We start from the raw sequence: 21,237 nt of genomic DNA, 5'->3' as shown, positions 1-21,237 counted from the left end.
GAGAAAAAATGGTGAGAACTCGTGGTGCCTCCTCCAAGAAGATCCCTGTTTCTCAATCCCGAAAGGTGCCATCTCCTTCGCCTCCTCCGTCTGTGTCAACGGCGCCTCTTTCTGTTCCAACAGCTCCCACATCTGTTGGAAAGTCCTGCAAATCCAAGGCTCGCAAAAAGGTGTTTTCGCTCTCTCATGAACATCCTATGGTGTTTCTAGATATCTCTGCTGACATTGTTGCACCACCATCTGAAGTGGTGGTGCCCTCTCGAGCCAAGGACCATTCTCCTCTTCCGTTTGATTTGTCTTTGGAGGCTAGGGCAAAATCGAAATCTGTTTCCTCCTCTTCCAAAGCTGCTGCTGCTGGGTTGCTCAAATTGCCCTTGAAGCCGAGTCAGTCCAAGAAAAATTCTGTGACTCCCAAAAGGAAATTGGGGTTGGACGCGTCTCTTTCTCCCTTGTCTGCTGCCAAGAAAAAATTGAAGGCTCATCCCCCTTCACTGTCCTCCTCCGAATCTGATCCTGAGGAAGATAAGTCAGAATCTGAAGCAACTCATGATACCACATTGTCTGATGAAACGGTTCCTGACATTGCAGAATCAGAGGCTGAGTCTGATGAGCCAGAAAAAGAAGACACTATCCCCTCTGAACAAGAAGCCGAATCTGACTCAGGCCACATTGCATCTCCTTTTCCATCCAAAGCTAAAGGGAAGAAACCTATTTCTGGTTCTACACCTTCACCAAAACATTCAGGTGTAAATTTCAAACCTTATTCTTCCATTTTTTGCTATAATGATAATGCACGTGATATGGTTCTATATGCTCAACGAAAATTTATCATTGAAAGAAATTATGTCTTGAGTGATCATCGTCCTTTTGGTGTGCTAACAATGCTTCAAGATCGACAATGGACAGGTTCTTTGGTTAAATTTTCTGGTTTTGTGGATAGAATAGTCAAGGAATTCTATCCCAATCTTACTAATGAAATTATTGAACCTTCATCTCCTCTGTATAATAAAGTGTTTGTTAGGGGCCATTGGTTCTCTTTTTCTCCTCAAGACATTGCTCTTGCTTTGCATCTTCCCCTTGATGTCGAGGATGATGTTGATGGTGCTTCTCTTGACAAGGACATGGTTATCACTGAGTTGGTTGGTCAAAAAATGGTATGGCCATCTAATACAGTCATCTCAGTCTCAAACCTCACCTACACTTATGCTGTTCTTCATAAGTTTGCCACAACAAATTGGAAGCCCACTTCTCACACCGCCACTATTTCTTTTGATATGGCTTCATTTTTGTACAAAGTGGGGACCGGTCTTGGTATAAATTTGGCTTTGGTTATTCATGATCAAATCATTGGGTTTCGCAAAGGTAACAGGAAAAACTTGAATCTTCCTTTCCCTCATGTTATTTATAAAGTGTTGAGTATGCAGAAAAAAGATCTCCAACGAGATCAAGAAGACTTGGTGGCACCCACTACTACCGCTTCCTACAAGGCCTCTGCCCCTCCTACTGAAGCCACTGCTGCTCCGTCCTCCAAGAAAGTCAAGCCCCAATCTCTGAAGATCACCTCAGATGACATCCCTCATGCCTCCTCCTCTGTTGCCACAGATTCAGGACTTGTTGCAACCGAAATAGCTGCTGTTTGAGCCTCTGTTGATTCTTTGACTGCTCGAGTGATGTCAATTGAAGGACTGCAACGTTCTGTGTTGGAGGCTGTTCAATCTATGTCCAAAGCTCCAATTGTTTAGTTTTATTCTCATTTTTGTCCATTAAACATTGCTACTCTTGTTTTAGTTTTATGGTTCTTTGGCTACTTTGAAAGACACAAAGGGGGAGAGTAGATTTCCAAAACCTGCTTGATTGTTTGTTTGTTTAACTCTGGACCTTCTTATTTTGAGGGGGAGTTAAGTCTAGTTTATTTACATGTTTGTTATAAGTTCGTGCATGTTTGCAGGGGGAGTTTTTTCTCTTTACTTATCACTAACATTTGTGTTGCAGGTTTTTGAATTAATTTTGTCTATCAAATTGCCAAAGGGGGAGATTGTAAAATCCTTTATTGGCATATTTGACAATAATGACAAAATTAATTAAAAGGGTATTTTCAAAATTAGTGGTTTCCTCTTTTGTAATATTTTGTGGTGAATTTCGAAAATGGGTAGTTTCTTGTTTTGGTGAAATATGCCTTTCTATATTCAGATTTTTATTTATGTAAAATAAATATATATTTTCCTATAAAAGAATATCTTTTTCTTGAAATGGAAATTATTAGTATTTATTTTGTTTATCTGTTTTGGTTGCCCAGAAATCGTGTACAGCTTGCAATTATAAATGATATATTGTTTCCTTATTTATTTAAGGAAACTGGGTTGAAAAACTGTCCAGGTTCAATGAATCTGTTTGAACGGATTGCCAGTCTGTTTGAACAGATTCTGACTTTCCTGTTTTGGAAGATTTTCCATTTATGGGCTGTTTGATTTCTGATTTGTTTTCCACGACTTAAAGGGATTCTAAACAGTATATAATCATCCTTAAGTCGTTGGTTTTTTATTATCTCTCTTGGGTATTATTTTTCAAGTTTTAGAGAGACTTTTTTTTATTATGTGAAGAACTTGAGTCCAGCAAGTTCTTAGTGGTTTATTACAGTGTACTTCTGTATTGTTTTCCTTTGTGTTAATTGTGCAGGTTGAACACACTTGGACATTGGTCATCAAGCTTCGGGAGAAGTCTTGTTCGTAAGTCACTTTTCGGGAGGAAAAGTGCAAGTGTTATGATTTGAAGGGAGTTCAAGATCTTAGCACTTCAGAAATTTGATTAGAAGTTTAGATTACAACAGTTGCGACAAATTCAAGAGGGAGTCTTTATTTGTATAAGTCAATGTGGTTTTGTAATCATTTAGATATTCTTCTAATAAATTTCATTCTCTGGGCGTGGCCTCGTGGACTAATAGCAATCTGCAAAGATTGTTGATACCACGTAAAAATTCGTGTGTTCTTTACTTTATGTTCGTTTTTATCTTCTGGTCACAAACTGTTTAAACATATCTGGTATCTGTTTAAACATTTCTGTAACAGTTTAACAATTAATTATTTAATTTAAATAATTAAGTTGGTAATCTTAAACAACGGAATTTCATTTATTTTTTTTGCAGTTGCCTGATTTTATTTGCTTGATTCTCAAGCACTTATTACTCCTTGAAAGCTACAAATAAAGGGCTTCACCTCATTGTTTAATGTACATTAAAAAACACTCAACAATTTCAGAAATTTTTTCTCTATTCCTCTATTCAAAATTCTTAGTTTTTGTATTTCGGGTTGAAGCTCTTTCTGAGTTCATTCCATTTGGTAGTCGAAGCTCTCTCAGTTCCGAATCAGATCTTGGTGGTATTCTTAGACATTGGTTAGTGCTTTGGGAGTAGAAGCAAAGATGTTTATTTACTACTCATAAACTGTTTTATCATGGGAGACAAACACTGTTAGCAAACCTCTGCATTCAATGAGGATGCATAATTGTTTTAAGACGATAGTGTGACACACTAGATTTGGTTTGGTATAAAAAGTAGTATTTCTAATAGTTGCTTTATTTTATTTTGATCATTTCAATTATTGATATAATTGTATTCTCTCTTCATCTCCGATTCTCACAATAAATATTTATGTTTATTTTTATTTTTTTCTTTAATAAACAATATCACATGCATATTTTCCAACACTATCAATCTTTTTATTACAGTCTATATATACTTTTAATAGGATTTTTTTCTCATTTTTAAAATTTCTTCTTCATCAAGTTATGAATTATTGTTATTAACACTAGTAAATGAAAATATTAATTTCCACCACAGATTATATACAAAGTATACCTAAGAAATATAGTTTATATTGGATTCTCACACTTTTGTTAAGATTACTGCTGACTAACTTTTTTGCTAACAACTAAATAAACAAAAAATTAAAGAAAAAGAGATTGGAACACAGATTTTTACGTATTTCAGGTTATTAATTAACCCTAGTCCATGAGTCACTTGTATTGGGATGCTTAAGAACTTGCACAACTCAAGTTCTTTTGGTTTTCAGGCAACGTATAGGCTCACTCTGAAAGTAGGAATTTAGATCCTTTACAATGTGTGTCCTAACCCTATTTATAGGTTGATGAGCAATTAAGCTCAATAATCGGAGCTGATTACAATTACCCTCCCTTAATGGATGTGTTATTACTTAATAAATGTACATTCTAGTAGTAAATACGTTTGTGGGCTCCAACGTATCTTGGTGGACCCAATGTGAGGAATGTCATCCCATTATTTCGTTGGGAGAGACGTCCCTGACACTATTAGAGTGGTTGTTGCACGTTTTCTTATGTCTGGCGACGTTGTGGGATATCCATTTTGCCATTTGTACGGAATCGACACCATGATCCATGTGACATTAGTGTCAGAAAGTTGTCTGTGGCCCAAGGTCATTGTGCTTGACACCTGGCTACTGTTCCCCTAGACCGGAGGAAGGTCCTCGCGAACTTGGAGGAGTCGATCAGGGAGGAGATGGTCTTGTAGTGAGACTTAGAGCATTATCCTGTGACAGGGTCCTCGGGGAGTGATACTTATGGGAAGATGTACTCCTCCAGTGGTGGTGAACTGTGGTAAATGATCGGTTTATTCCCCGTGGAGCCCTGGATAGGTTCCGGGAGACTTTACTAGCTAACATGGAACCCTAATCATTCTTAGAATGTGCCACTTGTCACTAGGAGAAAACATAGACAACATTTACAAAAATAGTACATTGAGTTTTTAATATTAATAAAAAAGTATAAATTTGTGTTTTTGTTGAGTAATGATTTTAAATTATAAAAAAGTTGGGATAAGAGATTTCAACATATGTACATTTTTGTTGTTGGTTAAAAGTAAATAATAATTAAAAGGAATATTTACATATGATGTTGTTTTTTTGGATTATTTTTACAAAAATAACGTGAACTATTATATTTACATAATGCCGTTTTTTATACCATTTTCTTTTGTATACCGGTTTTTGTGACACAAATATATAACATTATTTTTATTGTTTATTTTCTGAGCAAAGGGTAATGAACTAAATTATATACATCATTTTTTATTACTTTTTAATAGATGATAATGCACTTGTGAAACTGATTTTCTCTCTCTTATGTGACTTGGCACATCGCTGGTTGTTTAGGCTCAAAAGTGATATCATCGCGACTTACTTTTCAAGATGATCATTTTGATAAGTGAGAAGCATAATCTTTTTCGCTGTCGCCAGAGAAGATTACCATAATTAAAAGTATCATTTTAGTTTATTTTATATTTTGTTAACCAAAAAATTGATTTTATGCTTTGTTTATTGAAAAAAAAAACAAAAAACATACAACGGAAATGTATATTCAATATTTGTAATATGTAACTTTTGTGTTGTATTTAAAAAAGTAACTATGTAGTTATTTTTTAATTTGATTAAACAAAAATTCATTATAAAAAACCAAACTATGTATTTTTTTTATTATAATTCGAAAGTAACTTTGAAGTTTCTTTTTTGTTTGACTAATAAAAGAAATATTATTATTTACATGTAAATTACATTAGTGACTAAAAAATGAATTAAAACTTTTTATTAAAAAAAGTTACTATATAGTATACAATAAACTTATTATACATGTAAATTACATTATTATAACTCATTAGTTCCTAAAACAAGTTTGAATGTAACGTAAAAGTATCTTAAATAATAAGACACTATAGTATAACCTAAAAAAGACTAATTAATATTTTAAGATAAAAAAATAAATTTTTGCGGCAACCAAAATATATATGAAATAATATACTTTATTTTTTTGTTGTTGTGAAAAAGTAACTAATTAGTAACTTATCACCATCAAAGTAACTAAAATATTGCTTTTGAAAACTTAAAAAAAATAAGAAATTTGAGATGTCAAGAATGTTTCTAATTCAGTTATATTATTTTTGACATCTGACATTTTTTTTTAATGATGTAGCAAAATATTTTTGTAAATAAAATTTTGTAAATGATTTTTGTAATTATTTTATATTATATGTATATTCTTAATAAAAATATTATGTTTGAATATTGTGTAATTTTTGTAGTGAATTCGATAATTAAGCTTTTTTTCACCAAACTAAATATCATTTTATTTTTTATTTAGTTTCCTCTCTATACCAAAGTAAGTGTGAGTCTAATTTAATCCCATAATACACTATATCATGCCAATCCTAAACGCTCTACTTTATAAACATGCAAGATATCAATATAAATGAATTATTCTTATATAAATTCTCAATATATATACATATTAAAATCATAACCAATATAACTTTTAAATCAATTAAAAAAAAACTTTTCAATGCTTACCACTTTTCAATAAAAACAACACATGCAACTAAGTACCAGTAATTTTCATAAAAATAATTGTCCAATCGAAGATGGAAAAATAAAAAAGTGAGGTTGAAATCCACAAAGTATTTATTTAACTTAACTTCGTGGATCAAACGTATATTTATACTATTCAAATAAAAGTTAATTTATTATATTTCTCGAAATAAATGTTAATTCGCTCTTTGTTTTTCTGACTAAATATAAATTATAATTTCACATATATTATTATTATGCCAATATAAAAAAAATGCTTGAATTTTTTTCATTCGGTTTTAGGGGACAGGGATGACTACAAAAGTCATTTCATAGTCATGGTGACATAATAATATTTTTTTCAAGTCTTCATCCTCACATCCTTGTTATTAATTGTCAAAGACAAGATGAGACATTAATAATAATGGGTTGGGTTCAATGTACATAGCTTTTTACATTATTTTTTACACCAATCATAAGCCTTCAGATTAAATAAAATCCACGACAAAAATTACCTAACATAATCAAATCGTAATTGTATGGTTATCTTCATTATTTATTGCGGTCAACGGTCATCGATGTTTATGCTCATTTGTCGCTGTCGTCAACAATTGCCGACCATCAAGAAGAATAGTAAAACATTATTGCTAGAATGCTATTATCTAAAACTTAGTTCTCTGATTTTATAGTTAAACAGATGCATAGAACCCCCGGCTTTTTTGAAGTTGCAAAATTTATTTATCATTTTATTTTTTGTCTTTCCTGCATTTTATGTTTGGAAATTTGTTTGGTAGGTCCTTCCAAATGAGTCCTATCGTATAATTTTTTTTGTGTTTTCAATTTTTAAACAGTTTTTGGCTGGATTTTTTTTATGACCATGTATATTGTAGTTATTTAGAGTATCTTGCAAATTTTCAGAAAATTCTGAATAATTTACAGTATCGAAAACTAAGTTCAAACATGTTATTTTCCACGTGCACAAAAAAATAAGTCACGCATGCAATAATCTGTTTTTGACACTGTAAATTATTCGGAATTTTCTGAAAATTTGCAGGATGCTCTAAATAACTACAATATAGATCATCATAAAAAAAAATCGCGTCAAAAACTATTCACGGGTTGAGAACACAAAAGAACTCTACGGTAAGACTCTTTTTGGAGTCCCTACTATAAAATTATCCTTTATGTTTTATGTCAAGAGTCTTTACTGTATTATGACACAAATTGGATTACCATTATTCTCTGCTTGCATTTATCTTCATGTGACTTTTTATTCAATATGACTTTTACAATTGCAACACCATCATCAAAGGAACCTATTTATGAATTTTAATTGTTTTTTTTTACTCCTTAAGTTTTATTTTAATTTTGCTTTGTGATGGTTCATAACCTTGCTGAGAACAATTCCTTGTAGCTTTTATATGTTCTTCCAACAGGTGGTTTCGTGCGGTGAGGGAGAGAAAGCTTAATTGTAAATCTTTGAACAATGAACAAATGTTTTGATTGTTTGATGACTTGTTTTGCTTCTCTATTTTATTTTTTGGGCATAAAGAAAATAAAGAATGAGGAGCATCATGACAAAATGATACAATATATAATATATTAAAACAACAGAAAAAAAAATTATCACATTGTGAAAATAAAAAAACAAATTTATATCCAACATTCTAGTACAACTGAAATGTGGACTGATATTATCATTTGGAGACTCTTTTTAAACTATTGACAAGAAGAGCAGAAAAAAGAAAAAGCTATATCACCCAGCAATAGACGAGTGTGAATATTGACTCTTCTAGTAGAATCATTCAATCATAATCAAACAAAAATTTCTCACCATGATTATTTAGACTAAACTAAGAGAGAAATACAAATAAATCTACACACTTTGAACATAGGAGAAATAGATTGCGACAGAAAGGAGAAAAGAGAGGTGGTTGGTGATTATTGACGGCGACGATGATCGTTGACAGCGGCGAAATATCATAGACAGCGGTGAGCGTTGACGGTAATGAACGATGAAGATGATGGGAACGGAACGGCCGTAAGAGAGTTACAGTTAAGATTTTGTTATTTAAGGGACTGATTGGTATCATGTTAGATTCAATTTTATGTTTTCAAATCCTTAAAATTAGTAGACTCATTATAATTAGTGATTGGTAGTTTGTTTTTTAAAATTAAATTCAAATATGTATCCAAAATTTGTTAAGGAAAATAGAAAACAAGAAAGAAAAACTTGTTTTCTCAGTTTTGTAAAATTATTTTCCAAAATTCTACATATTCTAGTTTCTGTTATATTTTCAAATTTAATACCAATGACAAATTTAATTTTTAAAAACTTAAAAACAGTTTACTAATATATACCAATCACATTTTCAGAAACATGTTTTTAGTTACTAAATTCAGATTTTTATTTCAGAATCCCATTTTTCAAAAATACAGTTTTGTAATTGCGAACCAATCATACCCTAAGATTTTATTATATTCTAATTTTTATCAAAGATATGGTGTAATTTTGACTGTTGGATTTTATTTAATCTGATGACTTATAATAGGTGTAAAAAATAATGTAAAAAGTTGTGTACATGAAACCCAACCTAATAATAATATTTTTTCTTTTTTTTACCACTAAATTGAAGTAATAAGAGTATGTTGGGAAACAACTATCCAAATTAATTATTAAGAAATGTAATTATTACTTTAGTAATTATATATATATATATATGAGTAATTATATTATATTTTAAAATATAATGTGTTTCAATATCACATGGTAATTATTTATAAATTTTTATTGTTATATTTGACAAAATTATTTATAATTACATAAAAAAATAATATTATGTAATAAATACTATTTAAAATATATTAGAATTAGTAATTACACAGTATAATTACACTCAATTTTTATTGGGCTATGAAAATTGAAGAGTATAATTGAGACATCTCAATTACCTCTAATTACATAATTATTGTGTAATTACAATATCATACAAACACGTCAAATTGAATAATTACTCTGAACTGCACCAAATTCTAATTAATAAGTGATTTTCCAAACACACCCTAAATATTTTAAAAAACAATTAAAAGCGTAAATATTACAAACAAAATTCCAACAAAAAGATAATTAAAAATAACAAATATATATAATGAATTCAGATAATTATATCAAAGTGAGTCATTTTGCCATATTTAATGCTTTAAATTATTTGTATGTAAAAGGGAAATATCGGCTTTCGAATATGATGTTATATGTATATGTATAAATATATATATATATATATTTAATTAAAAACACTAAAATCATATTAATTAACAAAAGAATCATTTAAGAAATAATTATATTAAAAAAATATTGATTAAGTACGAATATGCTGTATTGTTAAAACATTTTAGTGTCCATTTCAAAAACAAAAATTATAGTGAAAATATAATTAAATTCAGATGCTATATGAAATCTCGTTTTTAGTAATTACCAAATTAATTAAACAATGTGAATTAATATAGCGCAGAATGATAATTAACTATTTAAAGAGATTGCAGTTCTGTCGGGACAGAATCCGAACATGCCACGACAGAAACTGAACACAATAAAAAGACAGTGCAAAATAATAAAGAAAACAATGAATTTTTTACAAGGTTCAGAAACCCTTTCGGATAACCTACTTCTTGGGGCCACCCCCAGAGAATAAAACCAATTAATAAAGAATCACAAGTACAAAATATTGACTTAAACAAAACAAGACTCCCTCTTGAGATTTGCTGCAACTTTGTTGTACTTCTCTTCACAAATCTGATCTTGATTGAAACGCTCAACCACTTGAACTCCCTTCAATGGCCAGCGAGTGCTTGCATTCTCCCGACGCAAGGCTTGTAAAAATCTTTTCTCGAAGACTATAAAAGTTGTGTTCAAATTACAATGTGTATTCACTCATGTACTTGGTATAAACTCACCACAAAAAACTAAACACTCATATTTCTACAAGATCAGGAACTCTCACAAATATTACAATACACTAACAAATTATGCACAAAAGAGTTCCCTTTTCTCATTGCCTTTAGAGCCCTATTTATAGAGTCATTTTTCATGCTCATAAAAGCTGAGAAAGAATTATTCTAATAAAGGCAAGAATCATAGAAGTTATTCTTGATTGATGAAGAGTTGCATTTTTTAGAAGATGCTGATCCGACAGATACGAATTTGGTGGGGACATCTCAAACCTGTGTCGGATAAAAAACAAGCTCAAAAAGGAAACAACAATTAATGACATTAAGGATCCAGTTTCCTGTTTATTAATTCTTGAGCTGCACGAAAATATATAAGTAAATAAACCAGAAACAACTTTGGGTAAGTACTGAATATTTGCAATATAAGTCTTCCATTTATAAACAAATTGAGACAATATAAGCTAAATAAAGAAGCTCATAATTATCCAAAATTCGCAAAATGGGAAAGTGGATTTCCGAAAATTATAATAAAGGGAAACAACCAATTTATCTTTTAAGAAAAAGATATTTATATAAAAATGCCGATTATAGGATTTACAATCTCCCCCTTTGACAATTTTATAGACAAAGAATATCTATTTTTAAAAGATCCCTGCAAAAACACAGGTAAGTGCTTAAAATCATAAGAGTCACAAAATGACTCCCCTTGCGGAAGATAACCAAAGCACAAGATAAAACTGTTAATAAGAAAAAGCAGGTCAGTCAACATAATCAATGTACCAAAAAATAAAGTTACTCTCTCTCCCCCTCATTGTCTAAGAAAATGCCAAAGAACAAAGGAAACGAAACCAAAAGAAAGACACATCAAGTGTTCTTTTACATCTAACAAAAGCAAAATAAAAATAGATCAAAGGGTACTGTGACCATCATGGAGCAGGAGAGCTGGATGCACTGAGAATGGCCAATGAAGCAAGAATTTGGCGCTGAGTCTCCTCCATTAGAGTGAACCGGTCAGAAAGACTCTTAATTCCTGTCTGGATAGAGGCAAGATCGGTCGGGACAGCAGGAGTGTCATTCACAACATTGCCAGAACCAGGACCAGCCAGATTAATTCCTTTGACTTTTCAAGCTGTGGACGGAGCATGATCATCTTTGACAGTATAGGTGGGACCAACCAATGGAGAAGTCAAAGTCTCATGGGACTTCTTCAAAGGATGCTGAGAGTCCAAAATTTTGTAAATAACTTGTGGAAACATCAAGTGTTTCCCCTTGCGTTTGGCACCATTCAAAGACATGATTTGGTCAAAAATAACAGCAGCAAGATCTATTGCGACTCCAGTCCCAATTTTGAACAATAGAAAGGCCATGTCTTGAGTGATGGTAGAGGAATGAGTGGTAGGCATCCAATTAAACATTGCGAATTTGAAAAGAGCACCATAATAATGAGTGAGATCCGTGACTCAAAGAGAGGTGCTCGGTTCCCACACCATAGCTTGACCAACCAATTCAGACAAAACTTGATCCTTTGCAAACTCAATAGAATCATCAATCTCAACAGGAATGAGATTGAGGGCCTTAGCAATTTCAGACGGACTAAACTTATACCAATGTCCCCTAACATACACCTTATGAAACATAAAAGAAGATTGGTCTAATAACTCATCATTCAAATTTGCATAAAATTCTTTAACAACCTGAGGCACAAACCCATCAAACCCAGACAAAGATCGCAACCAACCTCTTTCCTCTAAAGTAAGTAAGACCCCAAAAACACGATGAGGAGCAAAAAGAAAATTTCGATCACTAATAAAATGACGATGCTCATAAAATTGCATGTTCTTCTCAATATCATTAAAACAGAAAGTAAGAGAATGAGCTTTGAAAGAACCTGAGGTATAGACAGGAGCACCTTTTTGTTTAGCGAGTTTGGAAGACAATTCGAGAAATGCCAATGGTAAAGAGCCTTTTAGGTCAGAAGCAACAGGAGAGGCTTCGGATGGGTCTTCTTCAGATTCACTCTCCTCCGCCAAATCATCAAGAGGAACATCAGGATGTGGCTCGGTCAAGGAAGGGTCCAACTCAGGTTGAGAGTCTTCCGTTTCAGGAGAAATATCCTTCGATGAGGTGCAAGGAGGTGGGTTGATTTTTGCCTTTAATTTAAATCGGGATAGAGGAGATGAATCAGAGATGGAGCTGGTACCTTTTGTTGGAGCCTCTTTGGCCTTCTTCCCTTTCTTTGTTCCAACAGCTTTGGTCTTGCGTTTGCCCTTTGCCTTAGGGGTCAACACATCAGGAGATAATGACGATTCAGAGTCATGATTAGATGGATCAGACACAACTTCAGTGGAGATCGATTGGGAATGACTTGTAGGCAAGGTTGGTTTGGCTTTGATTTGACCTTCGGAAGAGGCGAGTGGAACTGCCGAGGCTAGGATTGGCTCAGCATCCAGGTTGGGGAACGTAACTCCTTTACTTGAAGCTCCAAGAACAGTAGAACCTATAGGACCCAAAAGAGCAAGAACCTTCTTTCTTGTTGTGGTTTTAGGTCGACGGCCTGGAGTAGGAGAGACAGCAGGGATTGATGCTGGGACTAGAGGAGTGGCAGTGGGAACTGACTCAGGAATTGTCTCCTGCTGAGACTTCACAGACTTGGAAGATGAACCTCGGCCTCGAGTCTTCATGGCTGCTAAGAGTGAAACACACAAAGAAAGAAACCCTAAACACTTTGGTTATACGTGAGAGATTCAACAAGAAAACACTGATTATAAAACAACCAAAGTGAATCCGAATATATAGAGTATTCGGTGCACAAATGAGGCAAGTTCAAAAATGGGTAAAAAATGGGTAACCAGATTTTAAGTGATAAATGCCAAAATATCTCCTTTTTAAAACAAATTCTTTCACACCTCAAAATTGGAAATTTTTTGAATATTTTAGAATATATTGAGATAAAACAAATAAATTGCATCAATTAATTTTTCAAACCTTTTTTTCTTTTTCCTTTTTAAGTACACGGTACAAAAACAGATTTTATTTTACAATTTTTTTTTTTTTTACAAAATTGCCGAAAATAGAGTGTAAATTGCCATACCATATGTGTCCATGTAAATGCCAAGTCCTGTTCAAAAGAAACAAGATAACCATATTTTTCACAAAGTAGAGAAATGAGTTATAATTCAAATACTAAGAGACCATAATTCGAAAAATATACCAATCACAAAACATATTTGAATCAATTTATTATATGTATGAGTCTTACAACCATCTTACATAGTCTAGTCAACAGGCATGTGTGTGTGCATGTGTAATCAATTTGGCGTTTCTTTTTGGCCTTTTAAAGCTAGGGCCATTGCCCATATTTGGCAATTGTGGTATTTTTCAAATTGTAACCATAATGGAGGCTATAACTCTTATACTGATGGTAGCCCTTTACATTAGTAGAGTATCCTCCAATATAATTGCTAATTACCTGGTATCAACTTACTCAGTGTCGGCTTTCACACATCAGTATAGGTAGCAATTTTCCAAAATTGAGCCTGAAAAAGAAACTGGATTAAGGAAAGCTCATACACACAATGATTTGATCAAATATAAATTGAATGGTCTATAATTTTTCAAATATGGTTTTTTATTCCAAACAAAGTATAAGATTTATACTGATCATTTTCTAACCTACAAAAAATATGCCCATCAAATTTCTTCCAAACAGGACAAGAGATTTACACAAACACATATGCAAGGCAAGATAATCAATTTATTGGAAATTTCAAATAAAACAAACCCCCAAGGATTTCCTGAGGGAATCGAATCTGACCGTGTCTAAAGCTTTAGTAAAAATATCTGCAATTTGTTTGTTAGTCTCAACATATTCTAAAATCAATGTTTTGTTTTCAATAAGTTCCCTAATAAAATGATGACGAATGTCAATATGTTTGGTGCGAGAGTGCTGAACAGGATTTTTGGAGATATTAATAGCACTTGTATTATCACAAAAAATGGTTAAAGTTTTAATATCAAACCCATAGTCAGCCAACATTTGTTTCATCCACAAAAGTTGAGTACAACAGTTTCAAGCAGCAATGTACTCAGCTTCGGCTATTGACAAGGAGATGGAGTTTTGTTTTTTACTATGCCAGGAGACCAAATTGTTTCCTAAGTAAAAACAACTACCACTTGTGTTTTTGCGATCATCAGTGTTTCTTGCCCAATCTGCATCACTATAACACACAAGGTTAGAATTTGTTTCTTTGGAGTACCAAATGCCTAAATCAAGAGTATTATTGATGTAACGAATACTTCTTTTTACAGCAGTCACATGAGACTCCATGGGGTTCCCTTGGAAGTGAGCACACACTCCAACATTGAAACATTTTTCATGGGAAATTTTCAAATATTTTCCCAATCGATATGGTTCACATTTACCTAAATTCGGTAAATCATGAACATGAATTTTTCTCAAATTTTCAAACACCACATGACCATGTTTTTCATGACACAAATTAGTATCACTCCTTGTGTTTGTGTGACAACTGCGTGATTGAGATAATGTATAACAATTGTCAACAGATTTATAACCCTTCAAAACACAATTTCCATTTTGGTCAAGCAAAAAACAATTATCATGAGAAAAATTTACAAACAAGTTTTGGTCACAAATTTGACTTATACTAATTAGATTAGTTTTAAGTCCATCAACCAAAAGAAAATTTTGCAACTTTGGTAGTCCTTCATAATTTAGAGTGCCACTACCAAGTACCTTACAAGACTTACCATCACCAAATGTGACTTCCCCATTTTTCAAAGTTTTGAAGTCAGTGAGTATGCTTTTGTTACCTGTCATATGCCTAGAACAACCACTATCAAAGTACCAAGAGTTAAAAGCACATGTTCTAAGACAAGTAAAGGCAGCAAGACATTTGAATTCATTTTTATTCACCCATACTTTCTTAGGTCGTGTCCTTTTCTTCAAGGGCATTTGTCTCAAATGACCATGATGATCAAAGTAACTTTTTTGAAGAAAACTCATCAAGGTAAAACATTTAGGTCGAATATGACCTTTCACTCCACAGAAATTTCAAATTGGAATAAAATGACCAGTTTTTTTATTCTCAAAATTTCTGGTCTGTTTCTCATGTGTTGTGACAAATTGAGAAGATGATGTCACAAGAGTTTGAGTTGTTCCTGCAAAAGGGTCATTTGTCGAAACAATAGGAAGATTTCCAGAAATATAAATTGTTTTTCCTTTAGGTTTAGATCCATTTGATCCTAACCTAGAAAAATCACAAGCTTTTTGACCCGCAAGCAGAACATCATCCAAAACCATGGATCTATGATTAATAAATTTGACATCTTTCACAATTTTATCAACTTCATTAGACAAACGATTGATTTCAGAATCTTTAGCAACAATCTCAATTTCATATTTTTTAACAAGAGAGTCAAGTTCTTCATTTCTCTTCTTGAGAACTTTGTTATTGTTTGCCATCAAGCGATTATCTGAACATACTTCCAACCATTGATCATACATGTTTTTGTATGATTCTTTCAAAGAATCCTCATCCAAATCGGATTCATCCGAATCACCATGGGAACCCTCATCTGTTGAAATATTATTATTTAAACAAACAAGGTTCTCATTCACCTGCACAGAAAGAGGTTAGCAAGAAAAAACAGAAGTTAAGGCAAGATTAGAATTTTCTTCCTCATCACTACTTTCAGAGTCCTGGTCACTCCAAGTGACTGCCATGACCTTCTTATTTTTCTTTAAGGTATTGGTACTTTCAGATTGAATATGTCCAAAAACTTCACACTCCCTGCATTGAATACCTTTTTTATTAGTAGATTCAAAAGGTTTTGAAAAATTATTACCTTTGGAGGATTTAAACATGTTTTTCTTGTTACCAATCTTTTTCATAAACTTCTTAAATTTTTTCGATAACAAGATCATTTCATCATCATCTTCCTCATCTGAGCTTTCCATTTTCTCTTTGGAATATTTCAAGGCAATCGATTTCTCCTTCATGACAATTGGTTTCTCTTGATGGCAGATCTTTTGATTAAGTTCAAAAGTTCGAAGAGATCCCATCAATTCCTCAACTTTCAAGGTGTCAAGGTTCTTTACCTCCTCAATGGCTGTGATCTTGGATTGAAACCTGTTAGGAAGAGATCTAACAATTTTCCTAACCAAAACAGAGTCAGACAACTTTTCTCCTAAAGCAAAATATTCATTAGCAATGTCAGACAATTCTTCATAAAACTCAGTGAGGGTTTCTTTTTTTGACATGCGAAGATTTTCAAATCTAGTGGTCAACATTACAAGCCTAGATCGCTAAACATCAGTGGTTCCTTAAAATTGAGTTTGAAGGATTTCCTAAGCATCTTTAGCAGACTCACAAGAGGAAATCAATTTTATATAAGTTTCACCAACTCCATTACAAATTTCATGTAAAGCTTTATTATTATAAATTGACAATTTATCTTCTTCATTAGACCATTCAAGTTCAGATTTTACCTGTGTCTTACCGGATTTCGAATCTGTCTCGACAGGTGGTGTCCAACCAGTTAATATTGATCTCCAAGCCTTTTCATCAAGGGATTTGATAAAAGCTTTCATCCTTTTTCCAGTATGGATAGTTTGTATCATTCAGTAATGGAGGGCGAGTGATAGATCCTCCTTCTACAAAGATAGACATTTCTCAAGAAACAAAACAAACGGAAAACCACAAAATCTCGGTAAGAGTTTAGTGACCTGCTCTAATACCAATTGAAATTCCATTTTTAGTAATTACCAAATTAATTAAACCATGTGAATTAATATAGTGCAGAATGGTAATTAACTGTTTAAAGAGATTACAGTTCTGTCAGGACAGAATCCGAACTTGTCACGACAGAAACTGAACACAATAAAAAGACAGTGCAAAACAATAAAGAACACAATGATTTTTTACAAGGTTCAGAAACCCTTTCAGATAACCTACTCCTTGGGGCCACGCCCAGAGAATAAAACCAATTAATAAAGAATCACAAGTACAAAATATTGACTTAAACAAAACAAGACTCCCTCTTGAGATTTGCTGTAACTTTGTTGTACTTCTCTTCACAAATCTGATCTTGATTGAAACGCTCAACCACTTGAACTCCCTTCAATGGCCAGCGAGTGCTTGCATCCTCCCGACGCAAGGCTTGTAAAAATCTTCTCCCGAAGACTATAAAAGTTGTGTTCAAATTACAATGTGTATTCACTCATGTACGTGGTATCAACTCACCACAAAAAACTAAACACTCATATTTCTACAAGATCACGTGAATACTATGATCTTGAATACAAATAAGGAACTCTCACAAATATTACAATACACTCACAAATTATGCACAAAAGAGTTCCCTTTTCTCACTGCCTTTAGAGCCCTATTTATAGAGTCCTTTTTTGTGCTCATAAAGGCTGAGAAAGAATTCTTCTAATAAAGGCAAGAATCATATAAGTTATTATTGATTGATGAAGAGTTGCCTTTTTTAGAAGATGCTGATCTGACAGATACGATTTTGGTGGGGACAGCTCAGACCTGTGTCGGATCAAAACAAGCTCAAAAAGGAAACAACAATTAATGACATTAAGGATCCAGTTTCCTATTTATTAATTCTTGAGCTGCACGAAAATATATAAGCAAATAAACCAGAAACAACTTTGGGTAAGTACTGAATATTTGCAATATAAATCTTCCCTTTATAAACAAATTGAGACAATATAAGCTAAATAAGGAAGCTCATAATTATCCAAAATTCGCAAAATGGGAAAGTGGATTTCCGAAAATTATAATAAAGGGAAACAACCAATTTATATTTTAAGAAAAAGATATTTATATAAAAATGCCGATTATAGGATTTACAATCTCCCCCTTTGGCAATTTTATAGACAAAGAATATCTATTTTTAAAAGATCCCTGCAAAACACAGGTAAGTGCTTAAAATCATAAGAGTCACAAAATGACTCCCCTTGCGGAAGATAACCAAAGCACAAGATAAAACTGTTAATAAGAAAAAGTAGGTCAGTCAACATAATCGATGTACCAAAAAATAGAGTTACTCTCTCTCCCCCTCATTGTCTAAGAAAATGCCAAAGAACAAAGGAAACAAAACCAAAAGAAAGACACATCAAGTGTTCTTTTACATCTAACAAAAGCAAAATAAAAATAGATCAAAGGGTACTGTGACCATCATGGAGCAGGAGAGCTGGATGCACTGAGAATGGCCAATGAAGCAAGAATTTGGCGCTGAGTCTCCTCCATTAGAGTGAACCGGTCAGAAAGACTCTTAATTCCTGTCTGGATAGAGGCAAGATCAGTTGGGACAGCAGGAGTGTCATTCACAACATTGCCAGAATCAGGACCAACCAAATTAATTCCTTTGACTTTTCGAGCTGTGGATGGAGCATGATCATCTTTGACAGTATAGGTGGGACCAACCAATGGAGAAGTCAAAGTCTCATGGGACTTCTTCAAAGGACGCTGAGAGTCCAAAAGTTTGTAAATGACTTGTGGAAACATCAAGTGTTGCCCCTTGCGTTTGGCACCACTCAAAGACATGATTTGGTCAAAAATAATAGCAGCAAGATCTATTGCGACTCCAGTCCCAATTTTGAACAATAGAAAGGCCATGTCTTGAGTGATGGTAGAGGAATGAGTGGTAGGCATCAAATTAAACATTGCGAATTTGAAAAGAGCACCATAATAATGAGTGAGATCCGTGACTCAAAGAGAGGTGCTCGGTTCCCACACCATAGCTTGACCAACCAATTCAGACAAAACTTGATCCTTTGAAAACTCAATAGAATCATCAATCTCAACAGGAACGAGATTGAGGGCCTTATCAATTTTAGATGGACTAAACTTTTACCAATGTCCCTAAACATACACCTTATGAAACATAAAAGAATATTGGTCTAATAACTCATCATTCAAATTTGCATAAAATTCTTTAACAACCCGAGGCACAAACCCATCAAACCCAGACCAAGCTCGCAACCAACCTCTTTCCTCTAAAGTAAGTGAGACCCCAAAAACACGATGAGGAGCAAAAAGAAAATTTCGATCACTAATAAAATGACGATGCTCATAAAATTGCATGTTCTTCTCATTATCATTAAAACAGAAAGTAAGAGAATGAGCTTTGAAAGAACCTGAGGTACAGACAGGAGCACCTTTTTGTTTAGCGAGTTTGGAAGACAATTCGGGAAATGCAAATGGTGAGGAGCCTTTTGGGTCAGATACAAATTATATGTATAGTTTTTGTATTTTTTTTTCCTATTATATATATTTGATAAATTTATAGTGGTATTACATTATTATTGATAGTTTTAAAAAAAATGATAAATAAAAGATGTTATTACAAATTTACATAGGGATATTTTTTGTTACTATTTTATAATTATTTAATTATCAATTATTTTATTGTTGACGATAAAAACTCATCAACGAACTTATGTTGGAAAACTTAAGTGAATTAGTAAAAAACTTGTAAACTTAGGTGAACTTAGAAAAACTTAGACAAAAGTTGCAGAAAAACAATGGTGGAAAACTTGTGTATTTCTCTTAGAATGATATGGTGTTACAAAAAATTTCCCAACCCCCCTCCTTGGAAAAGAGAGGTTCCTTTTATAGTTGAGCAATGTTGGCTCTTACTACATAGTGGTCCCATGGGGACAAAAAGGGAACATCCATAGGCTGCAGGTGATTGTGGTGCAGGTGATCGTGGTACAGGTAGCAGTGGTGCTGGAGAGGTGGTGGTTGGTTCTGGTACACATCAGAGACATGCAGGTTCTGTTCCAGGCTTTGTGCTATTTCGTACCGCCAATACTTGTCTGGTACAGATGTCAGGAGCATGATAGTGGATGCTCCACCATGTACTATCCTAGTAATGTCGCCACTTGTCTGAGATGGACATTGTGCCCGTGCTCTGTCCCTTCTTGGTTGGTACATACATTTTGTACCTATATGTGTTCCACGTACCCAATGGATGTTTTCACCTTTTCGAGAAGTGCCTGTGCTTCAAGCCTCTTTATATTTTGCTAAGTATCATATTACTTGTGGACTGGGAAGGGATACATATGGGAGGTACGCTCTGCTGGTGGCACCTACTCTAGCAAATAGGGAAAGTCCTCATCAGCATGGCATATATTGCAAAGAGGCTTGAGAAATGATGACCTTGCTAGTTGGTTTATAAGTGCATGGTGCATGAGGCTTTGTAGGGTGTTTAGGTGTGAGGCTGAGTTGTAGCTACTTAGGCGTGAGGCCATAACTCTTGTGAGGCGACTCCCTAGGCGCGAGGCCCCAATCCACGTGAGGTGCCACCCTTGGAACGAGGCCCCATCCATCACGAGGCACCTTATTCGGCGTGAGGCCACATCCTTTGTGTGGTGCCACCCTCAGTGCGAGGCCACCATCCATGCGAGGCGCCACTCTTGGTGCGAGGCTCCTCCTTCAGAGTGAGGCCACATCCCTCATGTGGTGCCACCCTTAGCGCGAGGCCACCATCCAAGCGAGGTGCCATCCTTAGCGCTAGGCCCCATCCATCGCAAGCTGCCTCCTTCAGCGTGAGGCTACATCCCTAATGTGGTGCCACCCTTGGCGCGAGGCCACAATCCAAGCGAGGCGCCACCCTTGGCATGAGAGAGGGATATTGTGAGGAACCTTACGACGTGGTCTCACTTGGGTAGCTCATCGTAGGAGGCAAGTCTTAAGTTTTGGCCTTGTGAGGTATTGGTGACAAGGAGCCTGCCTCTGGAGCATGTCGACTTTTTGACATCCACAAACCCTTAGCCATTTATTTCAACAAGGGATTGAACCTTTTTTTTCCTTAACGGATTTGGGGCACCCACACTTGCCCCCCAGTCTATAAGGAGACCTTTAGGTGTTCTTGTAGACTC

At 34.1% G+C, this 21,237-nt stretch overlaps 1 protein-coding gene across 1 annotated transcript; it reads left to right on the top strand.

Moving 5' to 3' along the window:
* Nucleotides 1-8: 8 nt before the first annotated feature.
* On the top strand, nt 9-1,640 carry LOC133778943 (uncharacterized). Its single transcript, XM_062218954.1, has one exon. It carries the CDS (start codon nt 9-11, stop codon nt 1,638-1,640), a length of 1,632 nt encoding a protein of 543 aa, XP_062074938.1.
* Nucleotides 1,641-21,237: the final 19,597 nt, after the last annotated feature.

The sequence above is a fragment of the Humulus lupulus genome, chromosome 5 (genome assembly GCF_963169125.1).
Source record: "Humulus lupulus chromosome 5, drHumLupu1.1, whole genome shotgun sequence".
Lineage (NCBI taxonomy): Eukaryota > Viridiplantae > Streptophyta > Magnoliopsida > Rosales > Cannabaceae > Humulus > Humulus lupulus.
This window is presented reverse-complemented; position numbering and strand designations above follow the sequence as displayed.

Bases quoted from the DNA above. Each gene is read 5' to 3' on its own strand.
- LOC133778943 (XM_062218954.1), top strand. From the start codon at position 9: ATGGTGAGAACTCGTGGTGCCTCCTCCAAGAAGATCCCTGTTTCTCAA.